At 40.8% G+C, this 20,575-nt stretch overlaps 2 protein-coding genes across 3 annotated transcripts in view; both read right to left on the reverse strand.

Moving 5' to 3' along the window:
• Positions 1-20,575, reverse strand: part of tmx3b (thioredoxin related transmembrane protein 3b) — a 136,463-nt gene that overhangs the window by 6,894 nt on the left and 108,994 nt on the right. Inside the window, exon 17 of one of the 2 annotated variants that reach the window (XR_009120480.2) lies at positions 3,354-3,486. The exons of the other annotated variant lie outside the window; for it this stretch is intronic. The gene's annotated coding sequence lies outside the window, so the exon portion shown is untranslated. Of the gene's footprint in view, positions 1-3,353; positions 3,487-20,575 lie in introns of those variants that run through there. 2 annotated transcript variants of the gene reach the window in all.
• Positions 15,624-19,855, reverse strand: dselb (dermatan sulfate epimerase like b). Its single transcript, XM_058059551.2, has one exon. The coding sequence runs from the start codon at positions 19,210-19,212 to the stop codon at positions 15,640-15,642; it is 3,573 nt and encodes a 1,190-aa protein (XP_057915534.2). The 5' UTR covers positions 19,213-19,855; the 3' UTR covers positions 15,624-15,639.

A 20,575-nucleotide genomic window follows, 5' to 3' on the forward strand; every position in this document is an offset into this window, starting at 1 on the left:
TTTTTTTAGGAATGTCCAATTATCGATACAGATTATTACAGTAATTATCAGCAAAATATCAGTCGATATCGGAATTTTTTTTCTCGATCATGAAAAGTGATATTTACAAAATTCTGTATATAACATACTATAATATAATGTATATAAAGGTGACTATAGGGGTGTTATTTCATGTCTACAAGGCTCTAATAATGTTCAGAAATACTCACTTTGGAGTCGATTAAAACGTATTAGATTAATTTGCTGCAGATTGTGATTAATCACAATTAAATATTCTTTTGATGTTAAGAAAACACTTTTTTTTTTTTTTTTTTTTAGGAATGTCCCATTATCGGCACCATAATCAGTCGATATCGGATTTTTTCTTTTTTTCCACTATATGTGATCATTCCACCACAGGAGATATGTCATGTTACACATATCGGTATCGGAAAGTAAGGGTTGGACAATATCGGATAGCCAAACATTAACGTGGACCTGTAATTTATTTTTATATTCATAAATGTGTTTGATTTAAAAAAAAATTGCTGTTATTTTATGTATTTTTTTTGTACATACAGTACATGTCTTTTTATTTTATGTCCCTTCTTGAATCACCAATCAACTTTTACACATAAGTGGAAGTGCTGAGACAAAGGAGAAAGGGTAAGATGAAATAAGGTTCTTCCTACTCCTTTTCGGATGTGTTGAATTATGCTTTCTTACCAGCGTGTGACCTGTATAAGGTGACAATTTAACAATTTGAAAAATGATAGGGAGGAGATGAAGCACATTTAGTGCAAGTGTAAGACAAAAAAAACGGTCCCGTCTCAGCAGCGGTGCAGCGAGCGAAGCCCCCGAAATAGCCTCTATTGATTGCTCATCAGCCATCAGGGAGGCCGTTTGAGAGAAAGATGACTAAATTATATGAGAGGACGTTAGCAAGGTGCACCCGCTAGCTGACATCCATAAAGATAACGTCTTTCACATGAGAGATGCCTGGAAGAAAAACAACACACAAAACAGCGAGCCAGAGGTCGTATCGGTGACTCGGCAACATGTTCTCGTAAAAGCGTTCCAATTAGAGCCGTTAAAGCATTCATGGGAGTCGTCTTGAAGCCAAAGCAGAAGCTCAAGCTTTCAGCTGGATTTGTGCTGCAAAAAGATTTTTTTTTTAATAAATCAAATGATTGACATTGACTAAAAATAAGCCGGAACTGGTGGTTGGGACTGATAAAGTCCAAAAAGCATCTTCAAAGTTTTAACTGTGATATTCGTGTAAATTAATGAGCAGATTCTACATTTATTTTATTTTTTCACGTGGAGTTTAGGATTTAAAAAAAAAAAATAATATTGACAACATGAAAATCCTTTTCCCCCCCAACTTTACATATAATTACTTTCATAAACATTTTTTTTTAAACCTACAATACCTTAAATGTCATAAAATGGCATATTGTCCCATGTACGAGTCCGTAAGGGCAGCTCTTGATTGACAGGAGTCAATCATGAAAAATATTTTTTTATTAAAAAAAACTCATGTCCAACTTGTCAACCAATTAGAAATTGCACCTCATTACTCGTAATGTCACCTTACATAGAACACTAAACTCATCACACAGCAACTTAACACTCAAAAGGTATACCTAATAAATATGCAAACATGTACCAATACAAAATGAAAAGTTATCCCATAATGCATTTGAGCGACGCATTACATTGGATGACAAGCAGCATAGAAAAAAAAGGATGGATGGCAGTCTCCAGAGGGAGGCTGATGTCATTGCAGCGCCCCTACGAAGGCATTGCTCAGACACAAAGCATTATGGGAAAACATTAAGAGTTTTTTTCCATTCTAAACTTGCATCGGTACATGTTTGTATATATATATATATATATATATATATATATATATATATATATATACATATACCTTTTGAGTGTTAAGTTGCTGTGTGATGAGTTTAGTGTTTGTTTGGCCTCATGCAATTTTAAGCTTGTCGTGAGAGCACTGATAGCTTGTGATTGGAAATATGTATTTTTTTTGGAAAAACCACGATAAATATAAAACGTTTCTGTACACCGTAATTGACTCGCACGATTGATTATTTAAAAGTCTACTTGTCCGTCACCGTCAAGATATTGGCTCCCGCTAATGAGAATGCGGCTCCGAACAGGCAAATGACCTCCTTTTCTTGTTTCCTTTTCCCTCCAGCCCCCCCCCCCTCCCCCAACCCCCCCCTTTAAATATTAGCGCGGCGTGTCTGCCAATAACCCTGATGAGAGTCTACACTAAATTGGCATGGCGAGCAGAGAAAACAGCTAACTGGGTTGATATTGACGTTCCGTCTGCCAAGAGCTGGCGTCGTGATCAGCCGGCTGGGATAAAGATATTAAAAAAAAGAAAAAAAAGAAAGAAAAACTTGATCAAAGATGACATTCAATCAAGAAATGTAACTATGAGATATTTAAGTATCGGCTGTGATAGAGAAATTCAAATGAGGCATCTTTGTTTGGTGACTTAGACCTTATTGAATGATTTCCATCAGCAGCCTCATAAGGACTAACTTGGGAAGGTTTTTTTTTTTTTTTTTTCTTCATTCCCTCGTCCTTGAGAGAAAATACTTGAAATGTCAATAAAGGAGAACACGCGTGCACGCGGCCTTTATCGAGCCGGCGGCTGCTCAAAGCGCTGGTAAATGAAAATCTCAATGAAGTTTCCAGCGGAAGGCCACGACTTCATATAGCGATGCTTGGGAGCTGTGAGCAAACAGTCTTTAAGGGGGGGTGGGGGGGAGTAAAAACATATTTGATGAGCTACGCCGGCTTGTAACAGATTTTGCTGGAGAAATACTTCATTTGGAACACGTTAATAATGTTAATTCTAACTGGATACACTGAATAATTGTCACCCATTCATTGTCATATGCATGCCAGGCCAGTAGGTGGCAGCGTCCAGTACGCTTTTCCAGAAAACTGTCTCTTTATATCAGCTATATCGGGTCATTTGTTTTGTATTTATGTTAATAAAATAATTGTATTTAATGATTAATAAAATAAAATAAATTAGGGTAAATTTTTAGAATTTTTTTCACGTTTTGTGTCACGCAAAATTACAATAATAATAATTAACAATAAATAATAATAATACTACTACTACTACTAATAATAATAAACAATAAAAAATCAACAAATTCACAATAATAATTGTGTAATAATAATAAATACTTTTTGCAGCGCTGTCAAACAGTTAAAACGTATTAGATTAATTTGCTGCAGATTGTGATTAATCACAATTAAATGTCATCCTTTTCATGTTAACAAAAACAGTGATATTTACAAAATGCTGTATATAACATTCTAAAATATAATGTATATCATGTATATAAAGGTGCCTATAGGGGTGTTATTTCATGTCTACAAGGCTCTAATAATGTTCAGAAATACTCACGTTGGAGTCCGGAACCAATTAACCGCCGTCAGCCACATGGCTTTGTTGATAATAATCTGAAACAAAACAGGAACAATGTAGTCGGCCATTGTTGTTTTTGGCTGATTATTATCATTACAAAAAATGTTCAAACCAAGCATTCATTCATTTTCTACCGTGTGTGGGAGCCTATCCCAGCTGTCTCTACACCCTGGACTGGTCGCCAGCCAATCACAGGGCACATATAGACAAACAACCATTCACACTCACATTCATACCTATGGACAGTTTGGAGTCGCTAATTAACCTAGCATGTTTTTGGAATGTGGGAGGAAACCGGAGTACCCGGAGAAAATGCAAACTCCACACGGAGATGGCCGAGGGTGGGATTGAACTTGGGTCTCCTAGCGGTAAGGCCTATGTGCTAACCACTCGATCACCGTGCAACCAAGACTTTCTCATAATATTACAATTTAAGACCGAAAAACCGCAGTACCCAGAGAAAACACACGCAAACTCCACACAGAGATGTCCGAGGGTGGGATTGAACTCTCCTAGCTGTGAGGCACTAACCACTAGTCCACCGTGCATCCCTTCAAACCAAGCATTTATTCTATATTTTAGCCAAGACTAAATTTACCATCCTTGTAGTTCACTAAAATGTTACAAGATCATTAAAAAGGCAAGTTTTTTGTTTTTTTTTTGGACTCAGCGAGGCTCCCGGAGCTTCGACATTTTAATGATCACACATTTTGAAACAAAAAAAAATCATACATAAAATACAAAAGCAGCGGAGTGAAGGCACCGAATAATAACGTTGATAATAACGAACGGCGTTATTGAGTTCAAACAGAGCGGCGTTCAAAAGAAGGAAGCTGGTGTATGAAAAGGTGCAAATGAGTGGTGCCACAACATGTTAAAAGTTGAGGGGGGGGGGGGGGGGGGGGCAAACGTCACACAATCAAGACCAAGACCAATAATATCAATAACAACACTGACAGTGATGATGATATTGATCATGATGAACGTTGCCATGTATTTGGGACATGTTTACGTCTGGCATCTCCAGAGAGCATAAACGAGAGCGCAAACAGCAACAGCGAAGGCGGGTGTGAGCTCGGGGACTCGTTAATGCGACACTTGGTGTGACTCGTCCGATTCCCGAGTGTTCTGCTTTGAAATCTCTGACACGTTTCGAGGCAACCGCACTGCAATTTTTTTTTGTTTATCAAAAATAATTGATTGAGACTCGCCTCGGGATTTTCAAACGTGAGCTGATCTAAAAAGCTGAATTATGCTCCAGCGTCTTACAAAAAAAAACTGGTGATTGGTCAGCTGCAATTTTATAAGAATCAAATCAAAATATTAAGAAAAAAAAGATCTAATTTGAATATATTTTTAAGTCATATTATCTTGGGAGCAAACAAAACAAATATTCAATAAACATTTTTTTAATTGTAATATTATGAGAAAGACTTGGTTGCACGATGATCCAGTGGTTAGCACACAGGCCTCACAGCTAGGAGACCAGAGTTTAATCCCACCCTATGTGTGGAGTTTGCGTGGGTTTTCTCCGGGTACTCCAGTTTTCTGGTCTTAAATTGTAATATTATATGAAAGACTTGGTTGCACGGTGATCGAGTGGTTAGCACACAGGCCTCACAGCTAGGACACCCGAGTTCAATTCCACCCTCGGCAATCTCTGTGTGTAGTTTGTGGGTTTACCCCGGGTACTCCGGTTTCCTCCCACATTCCAAAAACATGCTAGGCTAATTAGCGACTCCAAATTGTCCATAGGTATGAATGTGAGTGTGAATGGTTGTTTGTCTATATGTGCCCTGTGATTGGTTGGCAAACCAGTCCAGGGTGTACCCCGCCTCTCGCCCGAAGACAGCTAGGATAAGCTCCGTCCCACATTCCAAAAACATGCTAGGCTAATTAGCAAATCCAAATTGTCCATAGGTATGAATGTGAGTGTGAATGGTTGTTTGCCTATATGTGCCCTGTGATTGGCTGGCGACCAGACCAGGGTGTACCCCGCTTCTCGCCGGAAGACAACTGGGATAGGCTCCAGCACTCACCTTATGAGGATAAGCAGTACAAAATGAATTAGTTATAAAAGTATAAAAGTTATAATATTATGTAAACAAAGTCAAAATGTCTGACAAGTTACTTTTGCTTGTCGGTGGCCATGTTTTTTCCAACCAATTTTGCTCAAATTCGACACACATTCTTGTCAGTGCCCTAAAGGTGTGTACCAAATTTCATGGCGATTCGGCTACGTTAGCATGCTAGCGCATATTGAGCAAGAGTTAATGGAGTTAAAAAACAGCACCACCTTGTGGTGTATTTGTCCTAAAAAGAATAGCACAGGCAACACAGTAGGGGTGTATATTTTGCAGCATTTTCCCCACTTTTGTGTCTAGCGGTTCAGGAGTAGAATAGTAATCATGTGACAAATTAATAATTTTTCATACATACGGTTATATAAAAATACATATATATATATAAATACATAGAGTCAATCCGCCGTAAGTGTGTGTGGAATAACAATGAAGAAAAGTGATTAAGTTGTTCCCACAATCCTGAGCCACTTAAATACACACACCCACTGCCCCCCCCTCCGCTGCCCAGGATATTTTCAATTAATCAAGCACGCCTCATCAATAATGCATCGCCCCCGCAGCCAGTCACTCTTCGGCAGCCATTTAATGAGGCAGCTCGGACCGGAGGGACAAACCGACGTTTGTCACCGCTCAGCTCACCAGCGGGGCGACGGGTCGTTAAGGTAACGCGTCTAACGATTTGTGGGGATGTACTTTTCGTTTGTCACGTTCACTTGTTGCTAGGCGGACATCAGAAGCCAAATGATTCCAAAGACGAGAGGAAAGAATTATAATGCACTGAGAAACCTCGGTTAGCGTGTTTCGGTTAAGGTCAAACTTACGTCTCGGTTTACATACACTCTCCCGTAAACGTACAATACAGTTTTATTAATACACCGGCTGAGTCCATCTGAGTTCTTAAGCTTCTAAACAAAGAAGCTAGCTTGCTAATGCTATCTATTAATAGTTAGTTAACTGAAAATTAAAAAAAAAAAAAACAAAAACACGATTAGCGTGTTTTCAGTTAACGTCAAACTTACGTCTCGGTTTAAGTACACTCTCCCGTTAGCGTACAATACAGTTTTATTAATACACCGGTTGAGTCCATCTGAGTTCTTAAGCTTCTAAACAAAGAAGCTAGCTTGCTAATGCTATCTATTAATAGTTAGTTAACTGAAAATTGTAAAAAAAAACAAAAACACGGTTAGCGTGTTTCAGTTAACGTCAAACTTACGTCTCGGTTTAAGTACGCTCTCCCGTAAACGTACAATACAGTTTTATTAATACACCGGTTGAGTCCATCTGAGTTCTTAAGCTTCTAAACAAAGAAGCTAGCTTGCTAATGCTATCTATTAATAGTTAGTTAACTGAAAATTGTAAAAAAAAAAACAAAACACGGTTAGCGTGTTTCAGTTAACGTCAAGCTTATGTCTCGGTTTAAGTACGCTCTCCCGTAAACGTACAATACAGTTTTATTAATACACCGGTTGAGTCCATCTGAGTTCTTAAGCTTCTAAACAAAGAAGCTAGCTTGCTAATGCTATCTATTAAAAGTTAGTTAACTGAAAATTGTAAAAAAAAAAAAAAAACACGGTTAGCGTGTTTCAGTTAACGTCAAACTTACGTCTCGGTTTAAGTACGCTCTCCCGTAAACGTACAATACAGTTTTATTAATACACCGGCTGAGTCCATCTGAGTTCCTAAGCTTCTAAACAAAGAAGCTAGCTTGCTAATGCTATCTATTAATAGTTAGTTAACTGAAAATTGTAAAAACAAAAACACGGTTAGCGTGTTTCAGTTAACGTCAAACTTACGTCTCGGTTTAAGTACACTCTCCCGTTAGCGTACAATACAGCTTTATTAATACACCGGCTGAGTCCATCTGAGTTCCTAAGCTTCTAAACAAAGAAGCTAGCTTGCTAATGCTATCTATTAATAGTTAGTTAACTGAAAATTGTGAAAAAAAAAAACAAAAACACGATTAGCGTGTTTTCAGTTAACGTCAAACTTACGTCTCGGTTTAAGTACACTCTCCCGTTAGCGTACAATACAGCTTTATTAATACACCGGTTGAGTCCATCTGAGTTCCTAAGCTTCTAAACAAAGAAGCTAGCTTGCTAATGCTATCTATTAATAGTTAGTTAACTGAAAATTAAAAAAAAAAAAAACAAAAACACGATTAGAGTGTTTTCAGTTAACGTCAAACTTACGTCTCGGTTTAAGTACACTCTCCCGTTAGCGTACAATACAGTTTTATTAATACACCGGCTGAGTCCATCTGAGTTCTTAAGCTTCTAAACAAAGAAGCTAGCTTGCTAATGCTATCTATTAATAGTTAGTTAACTGAAAATTGTAAAAAAAAAAAAAAACACGGTTAGCGTGTTTCAGTTAACGTCAAGCTTATGTCTCGGTTTAAGTACGCTCTCCCGTAAACGTACAATACAGTTTTATTAATACACCGGCTGAGTCCATCTGAGTTCCTAAGCTTCTAAACAAAGAAGCTAGCTTGCTAATGCTATCTATTAATAGTTAGTTAACTGAAAATTGTAAAAAAAAAAACAAAAACACGATTAGCGTGTTTTCAGTTAACGTCAAACTTACGTCTCGGTTTAAGTACACTCTCCCGTTAGCGTACAATACAGCTTTATTAATACACCGGCTGAGTCCATCTGAGTTCCTAAGCTTCTAAACAAAGAAGCTAGCTTGCTAATGCTATCTATTAATAGTTAGTTAACTGAAAATTGTTAAAAAAAAAAACAAAAACACGATTAGCGTGTTTTCAGTTAACGTCAAACTTACGTCTCGGTTTACGTACACTCTCCTGTTAGCGTACAATACAGCTTTATTATTATATAGCTTTGCTTATGCTATCTATTAATAGTTAGTTAACTGAAAATTGTAAAAAATTGCATAATAATAAAGGGATCCCCTGAAGCTAACATTTTCTCACGTACCACAACACAACACTTATATTTATTCTTCTTCCCTTTAGCGCTAACTCTTAATGCTAAACACATCAGTGTCCCGTGCTTGGGTATTAATACGTTGTGAAAAGCCGCGCTGTTTGCATGCATGTGTGCTCAGCTGCCGCCTTACATAATAAAACGCTGAGCCGGCGCGAGCAGCAAATGTAAACAGGAAGTGAACTGTGCTAACGCCTTGAAAAAATGTTGCATATATTTCCTCAGGCCTTTTTTTTTTTTTTTTTTTGCTGATGATTGATTCCGGACATAAAAATGTGAAAAACACAGTCCGGAATCAAGCATCAAGCAAGTTAGCCAACTAGCTTAACTAAACACTTAAGTGACTGGAGCGCTTGCTGCAAAACATGCTGGGAGGCAACATCACTCCCAATACAAACCACACTCCTGAGCTGATCTAAAAAGCGGAATTATGCGCCAGCGTCCTACAAAAAAACTGATTATTGGTCAGCTGCAATTTTATAAGAATGAAACCAAAATATTAAGAAAAAAAAAGCTCTAATTTGAATATTTTTTAAAGTCATAACATCATGGGAGCAAACAAAACAAAAATCCAAGAAACATTTTTTTAATTGTAATATTATGAGAAAGACAACTAGCTTAACTAAACACTTGCTTGCTGCAAAACAAGTACCGCAAAGCATGCTGGGAGGCAGCATCACTTCCATCACTTCAGCTGCACACAGACTACTCTAAAGTATATTTCTATTGTCACTGCCCGATGAAAAGCTAATATTTCCTTACTTTTGACAGCGACTTTGAAGTAGACTTAAGTAAACAGAGAAGTAGGTGAGTTGACTTAATACACTTTTGGTGTGTGTGTGTGTGTGTGTGTGTGTGTGTGTGAGGAGTCAGTGTGCACGGGCGGTCAAGTTCCTGCATTAATTTCCTGTCTGGGAGCTGTTGTTGTGTTGTAATCTTCCACATTTAAAGCAGCAGTTCCTCCTCCTCCAGACACGAGTTCCACTAATTAGCCATCAACGCTCGGAACTGCTAAAACACAGAAAAACATTTGTCGTGTTTAAAAAAAAAAATAAATGTAGGACATCTTAGGCCGGGCTACAGCTTGTAAGATTTTAGGGTTCTGGTATCTGGCAGAGCCGTAATGAAGGTCTGTGTCATTGCGGGGGAAAAAAAAACGGGCCGCTCCCCTGCTCGCCTGCCAGCTTGGACCAGCTGGATTTCATCTTACGCCCTCGGAACAACACACAACTTCACATGTTGGAGTCTCGACTGGCAACCGGAGCTCATAAAAGCAGAGCAGAGCTAACGGCTAAACCTCACTTTGTTGTTTTTTTTCTTACTTAAGCTAATTTATTTGGTCGGGAGGTGATCCCGGAAGTCCGTGCTTTTGCTTTAATATTCAGAATTCAGCGTGTTTCGGTTAAGGTCAAACTTACGTCTCGGTTTAAGTACGCTTTCCCATTAGCGTACAATGCAGCTTTATTAATACACCATTAATAGTCCATCTGAGTTCCTAAGCTTCTTAACAAAGAAGCTAGCTTGCTAATGCTATCTATTAATAGTTAACTGAAAATTGTAAAAAAAAAAACAAACAAACACAGTTAGCGTTTTTTTAGTTAACGTCAAACTTACGTCTCGGTTTAAGTACGCTCTCAGAATCCCTTGCTTCATCTCGCTTATTATATTCCCGGTTGATTATTATTACCGATGGCGCTAGCTGCATCCGAACACACCACGAAAAGACCCGAAGACCTCGTTTTTGTTTTTTTTTTTTTTGCGTTTAACGATTTGTGGGGATGTACTTTTCGTTTGTCACGTTCACTTGTTGCTAGGCGGACATCAGAAGCCAAATGATACCAAAGATGAGGGGGAAAGGATTATAATGCACTGAGAAACCTCGGTTAGCGTGTTTCGGTTAAGGTCAAACTTACGTCTCGGTTTAAGTACGCTCTCCCACTAGCGTACAATACAGCTTTATTAATACACCGGCTGAGTTCATCTGAGTTCCTAAGCTTCTAAACAAAGAAGCTAGCTTGCTAATGCTATCTATTAATAGTTAGTTAACTGAAAATTGTAAAAAAAAACAAACAAACACGGTTAGCGTTTTTTCAGTTAACGTCAAACTTACGTCTCGGTTTAAGTACGCTCTCAGAATCCCTTGCTTCATCTCGCTTATTATATTCCCGGTTGATTATTATTACCGATGGCGCTAGCTGCATCCGAACACACCACGAGATGACCCGAATACCTCGTTTTTGTTTTTTTTTTTTGCGTTTAACGATTTGTGGGGATGTACTTTTCGTTTGTCACGTTCACTTGTTGCTAGGCGGACATCAGAAGCCAAATGATACCAAAGATGAGGGGGAAAGGATTATAATGCACTGAGAAACCTCGGTTAGCGTGTTTCGGTTAAGGTCAAACTTACGTCTCGGTTTAAGTACGCTCTCCCACTAGCGTACAATACAGCTTTATTAATACACCGGCTGAGTCCATCTGAGTTCCTAAGCTACTAAACAAAGAAGCTAGCTTGCTAATGCTATCTATTAATAGTTAGTTAACTGAAAATTGTAAAAAAAAAACCAAACAAACACGGTTAGCGTTTTTTCAGTTAACATCAAACTTACGTCTCGGTTTAAGTACGCTCTCAGAATCCCTTGCTTCATCTCGCTTATTATATTCCCGGTTGATTATTATTACCGATGGCGCTCGCTGCATCCGAACACACCACGAGATGACCCGAAGACCTCGTTTTTTTTTTTTTTTGCCAGCTTCACGGTGGCTCAGGGTGAAGGGCTGATGGATGGCGACTGCAGCAAAGGTTAATTAATGAGCTGACGGCGATGGAGCGGCTCTCCCGGGGACAGACGGATACACGGAAAGAGGAAGTCTCATTTTTAATGTGGCTCACCTGCGGCTACCTCGGAGACACAGAAGCACGATCCCAACCGGTTATGTCTAACTCGCACAATAAACGATTACATCCAATTAGCTAGAAATCTATAAATCAGTTCCTGTGATGCATTTTTACGGATTCGGTATGCAAATTTGTGTCGAAATTTTTATGTTTTTTTTTTTTACTATCAGGTGGAGACTTGTTACATTGTTCTATTACCAAAAAGGTCAAGCGACATTATTCCTGTTTGAAATGTCTGCAGGCAAAGTAAATGAATAACTAAAACTACACACAGAATAGGAGAAAGTTAAGGTGCGGCCTCATGATAAAAAAAAAAAAGTCCACAACAAGTCGAGATTCGTCAAGGGAAATATTCGCCTCAGGTGTTTCCAACAAGAGCTTACATACGAGAGACAAAGAAGAATTTTTTTTTAATTATTACACATAGCAGGATTTTTTGTGTTTTCTGTAGTTTTAGAAATATATTTTTAAATATAATTATACATATGATATGATTATTCTGCCTCATAGTCAGAGCCGACTGCCCCATAAAGCAATATAGATGAATGCTAAGGGCCCCATAGCCTGCAGGGGGCGCTATAAAACTTAAACATTAATAATAATATACAATAACATATAATATACGATATATAGATAATAATAAAATTAAATAAATAATAACCTTAAATAAATAAATAATACATTTAAATGAATAAATAATAATAAATATTACTACTAATAATAAATAATAGTAATAATAAATAATAATATTTAAATAATAAAATAAATAATACATGTAATTGAATATGATTCTATAAAAACTAATTATGTATATTCTGGACTATTATTTTTATTAAGATTTTTATGTTGGGAAAAGGTAATTACTGCATATTGTATGTTGAATTTTTGTTTTAATAAATAATAATAATTTTTAATAAATAATAATTATATTTAAATAATATTTAAATAATAAAATAAATAATAAAATAAATTATAAATGTAATTGAATATGATTCTATGAAAACTAATTATGTACATTCTGGACTATTATTATTTTTATTAAGATTTTTATGTTGGTAAAAGGTATTTACTGCATATTGTATGATGATTTTTTGTTTTAATAAATAATAAATTTTAGTAAATAATAATAATTAAATAATAATATTTAAATAATAAAATAAATAATAAATGTAATTGAATATTATTCTATAAAAAATAATTATGTATATTCTGGACTTATTATTTTTACAAAATTTTTATGTTGGTAAAAAGTATTTACTGCATATTGTATGTTGAATTTTTGTTTACATTCATTATGAAATTTATTAAGCATGTATTTAGAAATTCAAAGCAATGGCACAAATGCTACCAAGAGTACAGGAAGTGTACCAAACCTGCGGCGCACAAGCCATAAACGACCAATGTGAGCATTAACCTGCCAGAAAAAGACCCAAACTACACAGTAAACTGTACAAAACATTAGGTACACCTGCACAACGGAATGCCATCCAACACTAAATATCCATCTGGAAATATAATAACGCATTTTCACCCTCTGAAGCCTAAATATCAAGAAACACCGGCAGTGTTTGGACCTCATTAAGTTGTGCAGGTGGCCAATGCTAATGAGCGCAACAGCAAAAACGCACACAAGCTAATGAAAAGCCATGCACAAACCAAACGGAGGGGTTGGCTCACATATTGAATGAATTTATTTCCTCTTACATCATCTCGGCACCTTGCAGGACAACCTTTGCGATAAATCAAGGCCACAGAAGCGGGAGGTGATGCCCCAGACGTAATAGCTAAGCGAGGTGTGGCGGACGGAATCCCCCCCCCCACACACACACAAAAATAAAACACCTCTCTAAGAATACAAAAAATAGATCATTAGAAGTCTGATTGAGCGAGACAGGAAATGGAAACTGTTTGCGTTTCCTCCACGCCTCAGCCGCCAAACGCCTCATTTGTGACATTTTGCAGATTAATACGAGCCGCTGAAGGGGCGGGGGGTGGATTGAGGGGGGGGGGGTGGTTTGGAAATTGCTTTGACTGGAAATGTGTCACAGCTAACAGAGCCTCTCCTTTTCTTTCCAGTTTGATCCCCGTTAAGCACTTCCCTCTGATCTAATTCAATAAATGCCAAAGGGAGTTTGAATAATCATATTCATGCACGCTCCTTTGGGATACGTAGAAATACTTCATACTTCTATCTTTACGAGGTGTGTGTGTACTTCCGCTGACATGACGGTGGACGTATGAACATGACTGGCTTACGACTCAAAATGGAGGCAAAAGTACATTTAGAAATAAGATTTCTCTGTTTAAAAAAAAAAAAGGCTGCACGGTGGACGAGTGGTTAGCGCGCAGACCTCACAGCTACCAAAATGAAAACAAAATATTAAGAAAAAAAAGCTCTAATTTTTAAATATTTTTTTAAAGTCATAACATTATGGGAGACAAACAAAAAAAATACCCAAGAAACATTTTTTAAATTGTAATATTATGAGAAAGACTTGGTTGCATGGTGATGGAGTGGTTAGCGCGCTGACCTCACAGCTACCAAAATGAAACCAAAATATTAAGAAAAAAAATCTCTAATTTTTAAATATTTTTTTAAAGTCATAACATTATGGGAGACAAACAAAAAAAATACCCAAGAAACATTTTTTAAATTGTAATATTATGAGACTTGGTTGCACGGTGATCAAGTGGTTAGCATGCAGATCTCACAGCTAGGAGACCAGGGTCCAATCCACCCTCGGCCATCTCTGTGTGGAGTTTGCATGTTCTCCCCGTGCATGAAAAGCTGAATTATGCTCCAGCATCTTACAAAAAAACTAGTGATTGGTCAGCTGCAATTTTATAAGAATGAAACCAAAATATTAAGAAAAAAAAGCTCTAATTTTTGAATATTTTTTTAAGTCATCAAATTATGGGAGACAAACAAAACATATATCCAATAAACATTTTTTAAAATTGTATTATTAGAAGAAAGACTTGGTTGCACGGTGATCAAGTGGTTAGCACACAGGCCTCACAGCAAGGAGACCTCAGTTCAATCCCACCCTCGGCCATCTCTGTGTGGCGTTTGTGGGTTTTCTCCAGGTACTCCGGTTTTCCGGTCTTAAATTGCAATATTATGTGAAAGACTTGGTTGCACGGTGATCGAGTGGTTAGCACACAGGCCTCACAGCTAGGAGACCCGAGTTCAATACCACCCTCACCATCTCTGTGTGAAGTTTGTGTGAGTACTCCGGTTTCCTCCCACATTCCAAAAACATGCTAGGTTAATTAGCCACTCCAAATTGTCCATAGGTATGAATGTGAGTGTGAATGGTTGTTTGTCTATATGTGCCCTGTGATTGGCTGGCCATCAGTCCAGGGTGTACCCCGCCTCTCGCCTGAAGACAGCTGGGATAGGCTCCAGCACCCCCCTGCAACCTTGTGAGAATAAGCGGTAGAAAATGAATGAATGAATGAGAAAGACTTGGTTGCACGGTGATCGAGTGGTTAGCACACAGGCCTCATAGCTAGGAGACCCGAGTTCAATACCACCCTCACCATCTCTGTGTGAAGTTTGTGTGAGTACTCCGGTTTCCTTCCATATTCCAAAAACATGCTAGGTTAATTAGCGACTCCAAATTGTCCATAGGTAAGAATGTGAGTGTGAATGGTTGTTTGTCTATATGTGCCCTGTGATTGGCTGGCCACCAGTCCAGGGTGTACCCCGCCTCTCGCCCCAAGACAACTGGGATAAGCTCCAGCACCCCCCCCGCAACCTTGTGAGAATAAGCGGTAGAAAATGAATGAATGAATGAGAAAGACTTGGTTGCACGGTGATCGAGTGGTTAGCACACAGGCCTCACAGTTCAATCCCACCCTCGGCCATCTCTGTGCGCGAAGACAGCTTGGATAGGCTCCAGCCCCCCCCCCCCCCCCCCCCCCCCGCAAGGAAAAATTGTAGCAAATGAATGAATGTTTTAAAGGGAAGCAGCATGACAGCGCGCGTCAAAATAAAAAAATGGCCAATAAATATATGATAATTTGATATTGACATATTAATACATCCCTCAGCAGTGCTCAAACACAATCTTTGCAAATGACATCACAGATTAAGGACAAAAAAAGACTCACAGATATCATAATTCAACACACATTTCAGACAGAATGAATCCATAAGCGCCCGCACGTCCATTTTAATATAAAATGGAGCCTTGAAGTAAACACAGCATACATCCCCAGTCGCCCCCCCGTCCCCCATGTCAAGTTTCAAATCAGTGCAAATCATTTAGCGTAACCCACCCTCTTCATCACGCCCCCGCATATGTCCTCCACTAGCTTCACGTCCCTTTGCTGCATCTTCTGCCGCCACATATCGATGTTGGCGGGGGAAATGTCCCCCTCGTAGAGGAGGTTGAACAAGTTAGTGGAAGTGGTAAACTGCAGCTGGTTGAGGGCGGCGGGGGACAGCGGCACCCCCAGGAAAGCGTGAATGCTCTCGGCCGTCTCTCGAGGGAAGTTGACCGTGTCCTCAAAGCGCACTTGGAGGTACGAGTCCTCGGGGAGGTTCTGGCTGATCCTCAGCACGGCGGAGGTGTGAGCCAACCACAAGTGAGCCAGTATCACCACCGGGTCGCTTTCCGAATGAGCCAGCAGATTCCTGAGGGCGGTAAATTCTGGCGCCACGCTCGGGCAGCCATCCCCGACGGCGTCCTTCTTGAATATCAAGGAAAGGTGCTGAGGGATGTTCTTCAGGGAGTACAAGCTGGGCTGGTTCTTATACAACATGAGATAAATCCATGCTCGAGGGTCCCTCAGCACATAGATGGTCTTCAGGGGGGGTCCAACAACCTCCTGAATAAAAGGCAGTTTAAGCGCCCAGCTCCCACTGCGCATGTTCAGCACAACACGACTGTTTGGGTACTCGGCAAGGTGGCGCCTCATCGCCCTGATGTACTCCGCGTCTCTGTCGAGGCTGCCTCGCAACGACTCCCGCCGTTTGGTACTTTTTTTTGTGTTGCGGGGGGAGCCGCCCTTCTGGGTCAGGCCGCCCCAGCCACCGTCTGCTAGCTGAATGTTCTGCAAATGCAGCTTAGTGTTGCGGGACAGAGAATGCAACCATCCTTGGATCATCTTAAAACGTCCTCGCTCGGCGTCCACCCGGGACCACTCACAGGCATCCACAAAGGAATCAAACTCAAACTCCGTCTCCGGAATATCCATGTGCTCAGTGGGAACTCTAATGTAAACAAAGTCGGTGCTGTTGTAAAAAAGGTGCTTAAGGATGTCCGACCCTGAACCGGGCAAGGTTGTTATGAGGACGGTGGGAAGAACGAGCTGGCGCCGGTCTTGCGGTCCGCCCCGGCTTTTCCATTTCACGCCACATAGGAGCTGATCGCAGCTATTGGACACGAAAAGCAGCTCGACTAGCCACAGTATGAGCACGGTGAGAAGTGCGTACCGCATCAGGCGCCGTAGCCTGAAGCAAATGTCGTAAAACTTCCTATGCACGGCGAGGAAAACGGCGGCGACGCATAGGAGTAAACCCGCCATCAAATTGAGCGTGAACGCAAAGTCAAACAACTGATTAGCGTTGTTGGATTGTTTGGGTAGAACTTGCGTTCCGAGACCGAATCGAGTGATTTGATATCGATCCTCCATTTTACAGTGACCGCCGTATCCTAAATAATCAAACCTGGCGCCGATATCTTTATAATTTGTCGCTATGGACACCAACCGTTCGGTGTTATTGATCGTTAAAGACAACGTCACGCCGTTTTTGCTAGCATCGACAAATTTACAGTTAGACACTTTGACATACGGTCCGTGAAAGACATACGCCGCTCTGCTAACCGCGCCCGTCATCGGGAACGTCACATTAACATACTGAGTCCATCTTTTTTTAAACTCCGCCGACTGTTCCGCTTCCTGAATTCGAGTATCAGGACTGCGACCGTGGGTGTCGAACCAAAACATTTTATAATGGGCGTCCCACACGTCCATCATTGCGCCATTGTACCTGTCCATGAAGCGGAACGGGACGTATTTAAAGTCGATATCGAGGTTATGGAAAAACGCGCTGAACGACGTCAAAGGTGAATCGGTTTCCTTTTCCACATGGTCAAGCACCACAAGCGTTTGGGTGTCCATCAGAACCAGAGCTCTGTAAACGCTTTTCAGTCTCATGGCCGACGAGTACGCCGACGCCGCTTCGCCGCTCACAAACATCGTATCCCCATGCGACGCGGCGGTGATCACTTCCCCCTTGGTGTCGCCCACTCCTTTATCGGTCCAGTGCAGCCATTTTCCGCATTCGCCCAACTGGCCCTCCCACGGAGCGTTACATTGACTGCTAGGAGACGGACCGAACACCAAAACGTTGTTGAGGTAGGTGAACTTTGGCCCGTAAAGCGCCTCGGCGACAAAAACCTGTCCGTTGGGGGCGAATGTGAACGAATTCTGGTCCGGGTGTTCGTGACCTGGGTTGAAACTGTTCCACCCGTCCAACCAAGTGTAGGGTCTCTCGTGGACTATGTCGTAAACCGCACGCCCACCAAGATTTCCAGACTTAAAAGACACAAACGTGTTTCCTTGACCGCTGGGTAGACCAGCTCCGTAGGTGACCACGCCCCAATTCGAGAAAATATGCATCTTTGCTTTGCCAAAGTCTTGCGGCGGTTGCGGGATGAGTCGGGCGTCGTACCATATGTACTCGGTGTGTAGCGTGACCCAACGCTGTGACGACGACTGCCCCATGGGGCCGTCCTTCGGTCGGTGTTTCCGAATTTGCTGAGCTAGCCAGTTTCCCGTACCGTTCCTCATGACGAACGAGTCCAGGAACACCAACTGACTCTCAGGCCCGTAGAACCAGTTGTAGTTGGAGTCGGCGATACCGACTGTTCTTTGAAAACCGGGTAAAATGGTAGCGTAGTAGAACCAGAAGTGTTTCCGCAGCCAGTTGTTCTGAGTGCTCTCGATGCTGAAGTGCCGTTGAGCCAAGAAGATGTACTGCATAACGGACTTGGCGGTGTAGCTCCCGTAAGCGACCCCCTCGTCCAACGTGCCATCCACGATGTGATTTAACAGAAACATGGTTTTCTCCATATAGTTCACCGCCACTTGCTTCCACATCATCGACTCCTGGTCGTCATGTGAACCCACCACGATGGCGCCGATCAGTATGGCGAGTATATTCGTGGTCTGATGATTGTGTAGGTACTGTTTACCCCACGCGCGGTACTTTGAGAGCTCAAACATCTCCTCTGTCACGGATCGGATTTTTTTGAGGTAAATATCCTTCCGCGGATTGTCCAAGTAGGAATAAACAAAGTCATAAGCGGTGGCGAATCCGGTGAGAGAATGCGCCACAGGAACTTCATCGTTAGGCGCCGGGGTCACCTTCCAGTCCGGGTATTCCGCCATCCTGTCCATGAACTTGATAAGAAACTGCATGGCGGAAGAGTCCTCCGGTACTAGGACGCAGTACAGAGCCAACGGAGGTAGGTTATTCCCGTAAATCTCATTCCACTTGCTCTTGAACGCCTCGTGTTTGGCGGGCGGAATATAATAAGCGGCGTTGGATAACATGGTGAAAACGGCCGCACGGATGACTTTAAATATGTGGCTGTGGGTGGTGGAAGATCTCTGCCTCATAAGCGACAGGTCCCCGTGGCTAAAATACAGGTTAGGGTGGGACGACGCCGCATGTTTGGGAACTCGGTCGGGGGCCGGCTTGACCTGTAGTAAGTCATCCTGGAAAAAGTCATTGTCTGTGGCGTTTAGAAGCCCTGAAAATGCCGCAGACGCTATCCAGAGTGGGAATAAAAAGAAAACATATAGAGTCCACTTCACTGCCATGATTTTGTTTGGGATTTCAAGAAATTAGTCCTGTTAAACAAACTTCAGTGCACTTTGCAAAAAAATACATGTTCTTCAAACGTGTCCTTCACTTCCAATAGTGCACACAAAAAAAAAGCAAAACTTAATATCCTTCTTAATATTGGCGCAAACAGTCAGCCCCAATCAGTGTCTGGTCCCGTCAGTGGCGCCCAAAGGCACCGCGAGCAACCGGACCGAACCGCAGCATCTGTGGAGCGGATCCCCGGCGAGCGACGCTCCTCCGCGGGCGACATCGCTCCCTTTCCCCGGGGCTGCAGAGCACCGCGAGTATGCGCCGTATGGGCTCACCCAGTCGCGGCTTTTGAATCTTTCTTGTACCGCTGCTTAGTTCTTATGCCTCGGAAAGGCAAGGAAAGTTGTCGTCACTCCTCAAGTATTCCCTTTTTTCCACATTGTGCGCAGGAAACAGTAAATCAGCTTCCCAGATGAGGATGAAGAGGAGGATGATGAATATTCCAGATTCCACGCAGCAGTAAAGGTGTTGGGTCGACGTGTGCTGGCGTGTATGAATACACACACGCACACGCACACACACACACACACTGACGCCGTACATGTGTGTAATCTGCGTCGTCGTCAGCTTCGCTGTTCAACACTTTGATTGTTTTCCAGGCGAGTGGAACCGCTGGAAAATGTTACACCAAATGTCCGCCAGAGGGCGCTGTGGTTCCAAAGAGCTCTCTCTCTCTCTCTCTCTCTCTTTGCTGAGCATGAAGGCCAGCAAGCAAAGCTGGGAATCAAACAAGTGGTGCCACTACATAACCTTTTTGATACCCACGTCACTCATACCCATGTAAATATACTGTGTAAACATTGAAAGAGTGAAAGAAAAATTTCTGGGGATCACAAAAAATATCATATTACCTCATATTACAAATATACAACAAAATGTGGCCAGAAATCAATCACACTCTTTATTGTGCTCTGGTTCAACCATATCTTACTTATTGTGTGGAAATATGATGTAATAACTAGAAAAGCAATCTTCACTCGCTAAATGTACTGCAAAAAAAGGCCAGTAAGGATAATTCATAATGCCGCCCACAGAGAACATACTAACTCCTTATTTCTAAAATCACACATACTTAAAATTGCTGATATAGTTCATCTTCAAACAGCTAAAATAACGCATAAGGCTAAAAATAACCAATTAGCTAAAAATGTCATCCAATACTTTTCTACAAGAGAGGAGAAATATGATGTCAAGGAAGAAGTACATTTGAAACACTAGGAATTTAATTTAATTTAATTTAATTTAATTTAATTTAATTTAATTTAATTTAATTTAATTTAATTTAATTTAATTTAATTTAATTTAATT

The sequence above is a fragment of the Doryrhamphus excisus genome, linkage group LG7 (genome assembly GCF_037039965.1).
Source record: "Doryrhamphus excisus strain RoL-2023G ecotype Guam linkage group LG7, RoL_Dexc_Guam_v1.1, whole genome shotgun sequence".
Taxonomy (NCBI): Eukaryota; Metazoa; Chordata; class Actinopteri; order Syngnathiformes; family Syngnathidae; genus Doryrhamphus; species Doryrhamphus excisus.